The 10988-nt window shown below is 38.8% G+C and overlaps 1 protein-coding gene across 1 annotated transcript in view; it reads left to right on the forward strand.

Moving 5' to 3' along the window:
• Window positions 1-10988, forward strand: part of atrn (attractin) — a 171314-nt gene that overhangs the window by 47029 nt on the left and 113297 nt on the right. The window contains exons 12-16 of the mRNA XM_015393339.1: window positions 3881-4101; window positions 4968-5089; window positions 7634-7772; window positions 7971-8152; window positions 10473-10692. Coding sequence (XP_015248825.1) covers window positions 3881-4101; window positions 4968-5089; window positions 7634-7772; window positions 7971-8152; window positions 10473-10692 — 884 coding nt within the window. The remainder of the gene's footprint in view (window positions 1-3880; window positions 4102-4967; window positions 5090-7633; window positions 7773-7970; window positions 8153-10472; window positions 10693-10988) is intronic.

Here is a 10988-nt window from a genome sequence, read left to right on the forward strand (position 1 = left end):
TTAGCGCCACCGCAGCACGGGAGGGAGAATTACGCCCAGGAGCAAATGGATAAAAATAGACCGGAGGAAAAAAAAAACATGAATAGATTATCTTGCGGACGTGTCGATGCATCGGATCGTCGGCTGTTGGATCGATGCATCGATACAAAACGATTATTATTTACACCCCTAATAAATATGCTTCATCTTTATTTTATTGTTTAGTTAAATTTCATTAAAGGGTCTCTAGACCCTGTACTTGTTTGTTTTATCAAAGTTAGACAATGTTTTGAAGCTCAGTTCATTCTGTCTCTCCCTTAGTTATTTGCAATTGACTTCATCTTTCTGAAGAGGAGGTGTCATCACTGTATTATTTTTTTTTTCTGGTATCACAACTTTATCTTGTAGAACAGAAATCTAGATCAAATCTGTTTTTCAGACCTAGAAGGAATCCTGCTTGTTACCATGTATCATTTCAGTGATTATTTTTTTAGGACTAGAAAATAATGGCATGGTAGAAAACAATGACTCATCTAGTATCATCATCTCTGCCAGCCGATCCATACTCTGCCTAACTCATTCAATTATACATCCTGTTGCAGAAAACGCACCAAATATTAACACAAATGGCCAGGTTTTGGCCTTAGGGGTGGTGTTAAGAGATTATTCTATCTTTACAGTAAAGAGTTGAACAGTTAAAAAGAGAAAAGCCTCCAGAAAGTGGAAGATGCAGAAGAAACGTTCATATAAAGAAAAGCTAGGATATGCTAAGGTAAATAATCTGACGGTTGGTTGAAAAAGAAATAAAGTATGATCAGGGTTATGACTGAATATTTCAGTAAGGGTCCCCAAGGCCACAGAATCATCCTATAAGTCATCATATAACCCCATTTATTTATTTTCTCCTCTCTCTTCCCAGGTTGGGATGACAGATGAACACATTTACAGTATAATAATAAAACTTTCAGGCTCTTAGTGTGGATTTGTGGCCCTCTTTTAAAAACACTGTACAACTGTATACAAGGAAGCAAAATGCCATTTTTTCCATGAAGCATCTGTGTTCGTAGCAAAACATTACAGTATAATTTAAAGAATATGATCACAGCATAGCTAACAGTTCTACAGTAATCATATAAAGGGCTATTCCCACGTCTTCTACCCTAAGGCTAATTGCTGTTATCATAACAGACCTAACAATGAAATATTAATGTGTATTCGTTTAACATAATTAAAGTCTGTGAATATTTTCATCTATTTTAAACATGCTTACAGAAATTAACTTGTTAAACTAGATTGCTGATCTGTAACTCTCTGGTTTAGTTCTACACATTAGTAATCTGGGACTGCATGCATGGAATTTATTTAAGGCATATTTATTAGAACATCCTGAGCTGTTTGGACAAAGTGACACAAACGGCCCACCTACCAAAAAACAACAACAACAAAAAAGTTAGATTTTAGCCAAGGACTGTAACCATGGATAGCATAGCAGCTATGCAAGCATCCTCCTGTGCTACCATGTATATTTTGGCTTGGCAGCACTTACTCTAGTCACAGCTGTATTTGCGCCTTAAAGTGCAACGTGATTGGCCGGACCCATTTTGGGTTGGTCTCAAACGGTTGTGAAGTAAAGCTCTGTGTTTACATTGTAAAGCTTTCCCTTCTCGATTCTTTCTGTAGCAGATATCACACAGAACAGCCACTTTAAATCACACTTTATAAGGTTTATCTATTAAATGATTAGAAACCATGACTTTATCTTCTACAGAATGGTCATCTTACTCAGAACAGAGAGGTTAGTCAGCAGCAACCCTGAATAAAGGTTAAGGAAGCATTTTATAAAACTCCAGTATCATACCCTGCCACATAATAATTGAACTTTATTGATCTTACATTGGAGAAATGTACCTCTGCATTTAACCCATCCCCTTGGGGAGCAGTGGGCTGCCATCGTGTGGCGCCCAGGGAGCATTTGGGGGTTAAGGATCTTGCTCAGGAACCCAGAGTGGAGGCTGTGGGGATTTTGCGACTTTATCAGAGCATCGGCACACTACCACTAGGTCAACACTCCCCACATCATCAGATGTCGCATCATTACATTATACACATTTGTAAATGAGGAGACATTGCTGGCTCCAGCCATATCAAGATATGCCTCAGTGTTCTAGATTAAAGTCATTCTGAATGCACTGTAAAAGAGCTCGCTTTTAACAATTTTCCACTCTGTCTGTGCTCCCATTTAATTCCCAAATCTTTGTTATGTACATAACGAAGATGATTACTTTTTATCCTGACAGAAGAGCTGTCTTTATTAAATAAACTGCTAGGAAAACCATTATCCTTGACACTTAACAGGAAGGGAATACTAAGGTTTAACCAGCATATACTAGGCAAACGGAAACTATATCTGCTTCTTAATTCTTACTGCAGCTTTCTAGCGTTGGCATAACTACTGAGCTACTGCGGCAACAGCACTGGGCCGAACTGTTTTACAGTTATACAGACTTTGAACTAAGCTGGTCTCACATCCACATGCCGTGCGGTTTCTGCTCAGTCTGCCCCCATTAGGAGGGAAAAGGTTCAAATATATTTTTTTTCTCTGTTAAAAGTATCAGAGAAAAGTTGTATTCCACACTGTTTGATGGAGTTTTTATTTTATTTTCAGATAAAATTTTATATCAATTCATGTCATTATGTCTCCTGAAGGGAAAATCTGCTGCAGGCGATGTTTGCTGCTCAGGTTTAGCTGAATGGACGACATGCTGCTATGATATAATTAAGGTTTACAGACTAGGCACAGCTCTGTTTTCCTCTCAGGGAAGTTTAAATGGGTCCCACACTTTCCATTTGATACACTCTCCTTTAATCCACCTATCGGCAGTGAGGAGTGAAACCTTTTTCTAAATGAATAAGCTCACATCCAGAACATAATGTGCTGAATTAACAGAATTTAAGGAATCATTCAGCAGGATGATTGTGTGGTTATACAAAAAACACCTTGGTTGTCTTAGGTTAAGTTTAAGTAACAATTAATTCATAGTTAATTTTTTTTTTTTTATTGAGGCAAATGGTAATAAAGTATCCTTCGATTTGTGTCATTGTTCTCTATTTGGATTTTACTAAATTTGCCCACAAGGAGACTTTTTTAAAAAGTTGTCAGTTTTCAATAATTTTAGAATGAATGATTCTCTAGTAAAGTCGAAACGCTTCCACCACAGTTGCAGTTTCTAATAAAAAGTGTTGTGACGGTTTTAACTGGTACCTGATTTAACAGACTTCCTTTATAAATTCTGGTACAGGCAGACAATTTAGCACAAGAAATGTAAAACTAAAAAGATTTTTAACCCATAAATAAAGAAATGGGTGAAAAACTGAAAATTTTAGGTTTTTGTAATTCCTACTGAATATTTTATTCTTATATATTTACCACACCTTTTGAATTTTGAATATTTTTGCTTGGAGTCTATGAAAAACAATGATCCTGCTAAATGAAACACCTTTTCCCTGGACGTTGATCCTCCCTCTGTTCTCCTCATCTGTGAGCTCAGCAGGAAGTCCAGAACAAGCAGGACGTCGGTTAGAGATGAACAAATGATCCTCACGGCCTAGCAGTGATAATCAGCAGCACTCATATTTCCACAGTGAAATCCCAGCAGCTGGATGAAGGGCAGAGGGCAGAGATGTTCACTAACAGCCTTATTAACCCAGCATCCACAAACAGTCAGCAGGGTCAGCAGACAGCTCTGTCTGCTCCTGCTGCTTATCAGGTGGACTCATAAGGAGAAGGTTAGAGTCAGAGGGATCACTAAGGTGGATCTGTTCTGGACCTAACCACTCAGAACTGTGGGGAAGCTCATCATTCTTTCTTCCTCTCACCTGTTTCCTTCTCTCTGTGTCACAGTGTGATGTACGTGTTCGGCGGTTTCAACAGCCTGCTGCTGAGCGACGTCCTGATGTACACCTCGCCCAGCTGCTCGGCCTTTTCCAGCCTGGAGTCCTGCAGCCGGGCCTGGCCTGGGATCCACTGCATGTGGAACAGCAGCCAGGAAGCCTGCCTGCCGTGGGAGAGCAACAGCTCCAGTCCTGATCCTCAGCTCCCGGCCTCCTGTAGCACCAGGTCATGTAGGTGACACCAAGCTGCAGTAAAACAAGCCTGTTTTTGACTCTTCATATTGAAAATACTCCCTTTTGTTGACGTCATCATTTCCTTTCAGTCTGTAAAAAGCAGCTTTTTCCTAACTAATTTCATCACTTTACTACAACTTTGTAGCATTAGTTACTCATGAGACTCCATGTCGATGGGACGGCATTTTTTTTGTTTTGCTTTTCTAGACTTACTGGTCACGCCTGGTCACGACGTACTTGCTTACTGAATGCCGTGTGCGTAACTTGCGTAAAAAACGTGATGTAAGTTGTGCTGCCCAGGGCTCTGGTGCTGCCTGGAATCGATAAGATCAAATAGTGCCATGGAATTGGAACACATGGAACCGGTTCTGAACAGGAACCGGTATTCGATTCCTATCCCTATTCAGGGGTATAAACACTGCTGTAAGGCGTTGTTTGTTGCCTAATAAAAGTCGGGTAGGTTGTGACTGCTCTGTGGTTAACAGCAGCACAAAGTTCTGTTAGAATGTCAAAGGACTAAATACTTTCTACTGGATTTTCAAATTGAAAGTTTGGCTTAAATTAAAATTAAGTGATATCTGACAGCTTGAAATAAAGCCTGGTTTTAGCTCTGTTTATGGCTTCATCAACTCTTTTAGCTGATATGTTTTCAAACATAGAAAAAAAAAAAATATTTTGTAATGTTCATTTATTTTAAGAAAAGAAACCTAAAAAGCTGAAATCTGTCAGTGGTAGATAATTCTGGGGAAATATCTTGATGTCTGATGATCTTTTTCACCCATAATCTTTCTCTTTTCCACAAAATAAACTTATCTTCTCTCCAGTGGAAATGGAGCAGTCATGTGTCTTTCTGCCTGTTGCAGATGTTGACGATGAGCGTTGTGAGCAGTACACAGACTGCTACAGCTGCACGGCCAACACAAACGGCTGCCAGTGGTGCTCAGGGAAGTGTCTGTCTCTGGGGAGCAACTGCACCGCTTCCACGGTATCAAACACAAACACACCCCACCTCATTCTACTATATATAGTCAGGACATGTGTTGACTCCCATTGACTTTCAGTATTTTTCAGCCCTTCCTATGGCCAAACCCACACAGATGATGAGAATGCATTTATTTCTCAATCGTTTGCAGTTTTTGATATTCAACAATGAGTACATTTAAGTGCATGTTGGACACAAAAGGTACGAGATTTGTGTTAGTAATCAGCATTTAGAAATAATGCAAGAAAAATAAAAAAATCTCAAAAGTTGGCAAATTCCCACATGTGAACGTGTTCATTAATAGATGAACATGTAGAACAGGGAAGCAAAATAAAGTGCTGTAGAACAACAGGCCATTTTACCCCATAAACCTTAGTTGTTGCAAAATTAGCCAAAGGTTTTTGTCAAGCTTTTAAAAGTTGAACACGTCTTCCCTGCAGAACACAAACTGTTCTCTGCTGTTCTCCACCGGTCGCCTCCTCTGTTCTTCTGTTTGAGCCACAGAATAGTAACTCAGAGAATCTCTTATTTCTCATCATCTCTCTTCCATCTTTTTCCTCCTGACCACAAACACTCCCACACACATAGTTGGAGAATGCAGATATAGAAAGTGGTTCACGTTCACAGATAAACAGTCTGCATTAGGTATTATATTACCAAACTATATCCAATATCATCTGTTGAAAAAAAACAGTGGTTTCAGTGCCTGTTAAATTTAGAGCGCCTCACAACGATGTTCACAACTCGTAGTTTTTTTCTTTGTATCTTGTCAAATGACAACCACACAGCTGAATGTATTTAGTGGGATTTAATGTGATAGACAGATTGCCATGTTCAGTTCTGTTTATCCTTCTGTTACGTTTAACACTTTGAGGTTCACACCAAGAAAATGTTTTTGTGGAATGATTATTTATTTTATAACAGGGAGTGTAAGGTGCAGCTCCTGAGTTAGATATAAAATAGAATAGAATAGAATAGAATAGAATGGAATAGAATAGAAAATCCCTTTATGGTCCCACAATGGGGAAACTGGTGTTTACAGCAGAAAAAAGATTATAGGAAAAAATGGTCATTCAAGCATGGACCTTAGAAAAATGTATAAGAATAACAAAATAGTGAATTATTAAAAGATAAACAATAAAATACTGTACTATAAAGTGTTTTAACAATATCAAATTGTGCACCTGGAGATTAAATAACCAATATACAGCTATGGACATTTTTATAGTAATGAATATTTGAAAATAGCAGCAACATCAAAGATGTGCAAAATGACAGCAGCATGTTATTTAACTGATTAAGGTAAAACCTGTGCAAAATCAGCATGAATATAACAACTTATTGAGGTTGTTGGGAACAGTGGTGGTTATAAAGCTTTACAGCTGCTGGGAGGAAGATCTGCGATAACGCTCCCTGGTGCATTTAAGGTGGAGCAGGCTGTCACTGAAGGAGCTCTTCAGTTCTGAAACAGATTTATGCTTGGGGAGGTAGACATTATCCAACAGAGATGTTAAATGATTCCAGAAGGCATCCAATCACAGAGCTGACCTTCCTGATCAGCTTATCCAGCCGCTTTCTCTCAGCTACAGATAAGCCACTGCTATGACAGCCAGTTCCATAGATGGCTGATGCCACAACCACAACACGTTATAGACCTCAGTCTCCTCAGCAGGAAGTTTCTGCTCTGATCTTTCTTATACAGAGCCTCAGTGTAATGAGCAAAGTTCAGTTTGTTATTCAGGTTAACTCCTAGGTACTTTTAAGAGTCCACTATCTCAATGTCCGTTCCCTGGATGTGGCTTTTCTCAACTTTCTGTGCTGCTCATGGGTTGATTAGTTATGGATTTTATTTTAATGGAGTTTATGTAGATTTTCTTTTTGAAAAATCTTTCACTTTGGAAAAATAGGAGAAACTTCCATCACTGCTTTGATCTGGAGCAGCAGCCAGTAGTTTAATGTTGGAACCACTAACCATGAGCTTCTTCTGCTCTACCTCATCATTGGATTATTGGATCTGAGCGACAGTGTAATCAGATTACTTAATCCAAACAGACTTCTATCTAATCAAGAAACGATACTTCATGTAAACTTAGCTGATGACATTAGAAAGGTTTGTTGTTTTGATTTTTTTTTTTAGAAGAAATGAGGAGCCCTGCTGCTCTGCTAAAACTCCTGCAGTCTTCAGTTGTTTCTGGGAGATCAGTGCTGCTGTCGATTAATTTCTGTGGATTTCCTCCATGATTAGCTTCACCTTTTTAAACTGGGACGTGTCATTAGTGAGAAACAATCAGAGCTCCAACTTGTTTGCAGAGCTGGGTCTGATTTGTTGCCCTGCGATCAAATCAGTCCTCATTTAGATGCTGTCAGACACACAGATGCAGCTCGTATGTCTTCCTCAGTTCTCTCCAACAACACCGATGCTCGAACATTTCTTAAACAAGGGTCGGCTTTTCTATTTTCAGTTTGATGATAATCTGAAGGGTTTATTAATGAGCAGTATTTGTCTAAAATGACTGTTTTCATCTTTTTGTGTTTTTTCCCCTCCAGGGATCCATATCAGAGTATGAAAGCTGCCCCAAAGACAATCCTTCCTTTGTGTGCAACAAGAAAACCAGCTGCAAAAGCTGCTCTGTGGACCAGAACTGCCAGTGGGATAATCGCAACCAGGATTGTATCTCACTGCCAGGTAGCTCTAATCCGGAGCTCCTTTCATGTCAAATGTGGCATCATAGCCTGAAACTGAGTACATGGTCAAGGAGAAATCTTTTATTCGTAAAACATTTGACTCATTTTGCAGTTTGACTTTAGTTTTGAACTGGAATCATGAACGTTTCTCATTCATTAAAGATCTCACTCAGTACAGCATGTCTTCGCTCTACTCCAGAGAACGTGTGCGGTGAAACCTGGCACCTCGTGGGCAACTCTTGTCTGAAGTTCAACACAACCAGCGAGTCATACGATAATGCCAAGCTGGCCTGCAGGAACCACAACGCCGTCCTGGCCTCCCTCACCACGCAGAAGAAGGTGGACTTCGTCCTGAAGGAGCTGCAGATCATGAACGTCTTGGTGAGCTAGTGGTGTTGGATGCGCCAGTCTGGGAAAAGGGTCATACGATCAGTAGCGGATTAGACAGTGATAGCAACGCTTGGCTTTAATTTTTCAGCAGTTTCTCATGTTTAATCAGAGCCGCTCCAAAAACAAAGACAATAATCCACATAATACAGAAACTTGTTAGGTTTTTCTATTTTAATTACCGTAATTTTCGTACTATAAGCCGCAACTTTTTCCCCATTTTTCGACCTTGCGGCTTATATAACAATGCGGCTTATCTATGGACTTTTACAGCTAACAGTCACTGGGGTAATTGCGAAATCTATGGATTTTACCATCCACCATGTTGTCGTCACATTTGCCTCAACACACAAGTACTGTAGCCGCACGCGGGAATGTGGAGGTCCTCCGGAAGCAGACTTCTATCGCGAGTGGTACAAGACAGAACGACAGTGAGAAAGACGGACATTAAACATAAAAAACCTGCGACTTATAGTCCGGTGTGGCTTGTATATGTAAAAATCATGCAATTTAGCTTCTGCGGCTTATATTCAGGTGCGGCTAATAGTCTGAAAATTACGGTATTTAATTATTAAGTTATTGCTTTAAAGCATAAAGACAAAAGTGATTTATAAAATAACAAGCATAACGCTAAGATTTTTTTTAATCTTTCTGTTCATACGTTAAAACGATGAGCTTTGTAAATTTAGCTTCAGGTGTCCTTTTTTTTTTTCCGCCCCCTTTATAAATATTTTTCTCTAAGATGTCGCTGAGCTTTGCTTGGATTCTTTCTTTTTTCTTTCTAGTTTTTAGACCAGGAAGCATGAAACAAGTTTCAGACGAGCAGATCTTTCCCTCCAGAGCTCCGACACGTTTCGTTTGCTCTATTAGAGAGAAAACCCAGAAATCAATCCAGACAACTGACTAATCATCCATGAAGCCATTTATATCATTACTAACTGAATGAATTTGTCTCCTTGTCAGGTAAAAATGTTGTCGTTGTTTACTCTTCAACCTTTCCACTTTGTCTACTTTGTGCTCAGCTTGTAAATGAATTGACCTTTTGAAACTTTTCTCCTTCGGTTGAACATTACAGCGACAATTACACAAACTTTGATTTATTTTATCAGGTTTTTGTTGTGATGGACCAACATGATGTAGCTTATAATTAAGCAGAAAAAAAGGAAAACATGTTTTTATTAAAGTCTGTTATTAACTTAAAGTGTGTCTCACATTTGTATCAGGATTTTAATTTAATTACGAAAAAAACATGGGGGAGCTTAACGTTTTTATTTTAAATAAAATATTTCAAATGACGTTAGAGTGACGAAGAGTGTCTGTGAATGAACATCATCTTCAGATTTCATCAGGGGTTAAAAATGTCTCCCATTTAATCCCCATAAATAAGAAGGCCTTTTTAAATCAAAAGTGTTTGTTTGATTCAAATGGAACTGAATTTGAAGCCGCAGAGAGAAATTAAAATAGAAGTGTTTTAATTGGATTTTTTTTCTCTAACTTTCACAATTATAGAAAAATAGTTCCACCTCTTCAAGCTGTTGAGTACAAGTAAACAAACTGTTCTGAGAGCCCTGAATAGAAACATCTTACATTCTCAGTTTTGCTCCAATTGATCCAAAGCTATTGTTGTAAAACTATTTGTTTATTGTAACTTTAGAGTTTCGTATTGCAGATTAATTAAATTCCACCCTTTACTCTGAAATTGGGCTTGAATGAATTTATTCTAATTTTGTATTATATTGTTTTAGAAATTACAGCTAAAGGGGGATTTTAATAGGCTGGACTTATTTTGTGAGTTTATCAGTTTCTGTAGCTGGCGTTCAGCTCTCGGTGTCCTCAAAGACTTCCATCTGTCTGATGTTGACAGAAGCCGTTGGAAGGGTTTCCTGACAGAATCAATTGATCCAATAACTGGAATTACATGTCAGTCTACAGTCATTTGTCTCTGCGCTTTGTCTGTTCTTTAAACTGCAACATATCTGCAGACCTGACATGGGTTTAAGTGCTAAAGCCCTTTAAAGTCAAGTGAAATAAACCTTCCATTACAGCAGAGAAGATGACGGTTCAGATTAATGACTTCTGTCATTTTTCCTTCTTCTTTTCCTATCAGGGTAAAGTTGTGTTTTGCTGAAACAAAATGAAGATGGATGTCATGTTGTCTCTGTGATTCTGAGTTTTTTCCTCATTCATTAATCTGCTTGTTGGGGGAACAACCATTTCCAGCTTTATTTCTTCCTTTAATCCTGAGAGACATTTAAAAAGTGAATAGAAGTTGTAAAAGCAGATGGATAAGATCATCTTTGTCTTATTTTATCAGTATAAGACCACAATGACTCCCTGGGTGGGACTGAGGAAGATCAACGTGTCCTATTGGTGCTGGGAGGAACTGTCGCCCTTCACCAACACAACCCTGCAGTGGCTGCCCGGAGAGCCAAGTGACGCAGGATTTTGTGGCTACCTGGCTGAACCGTCCTCCGTTGGACTGAAGGCCCAATCCTGCATCAACCCAGTGAATGGCAGCCTGTGTGAGCGACCTGGTAGGATTTCCTCCACTGAAACATTTTCACACATTACAGCCATAAGCTTGTTTCAGCTTTTGTGATGGACAAAATCAAATGATCTAGAAGAAAATTGATACAACATTTTAAATATGTTTATGGTCTAAAAAAAACAAACCCTCAAAATAATGATTTATGATAGAATAGATTGCTATTCAGCTCTTTAAACCAATAAATTGTAGAACTATGATGTTCTTCTGTATGGAGTGTCCATTATTGTTGCAAGAAAAGAACAATGTTATTACCGTATTTTCACGACCATAAGGCGCACCGTA

This window comes from Cyprinodon variegatus, unplaced genomic scaffold (genome assembly GCF_000732505.1).
Source record: "Cyprinodon variegatus isolate N-32 unplaced genomic scaffold, C_variegatus-1.0 Scaffold637, whole genome shotgun sequence".
Taxonomy (NCBI): domain Eukaryota; kingdom Metazoa; phylum Chordata; class Actinopteri; order Cyprinodontiformes; family Cyprinodontidae; genus Cyprinodon; species Cyprinodon variegatus.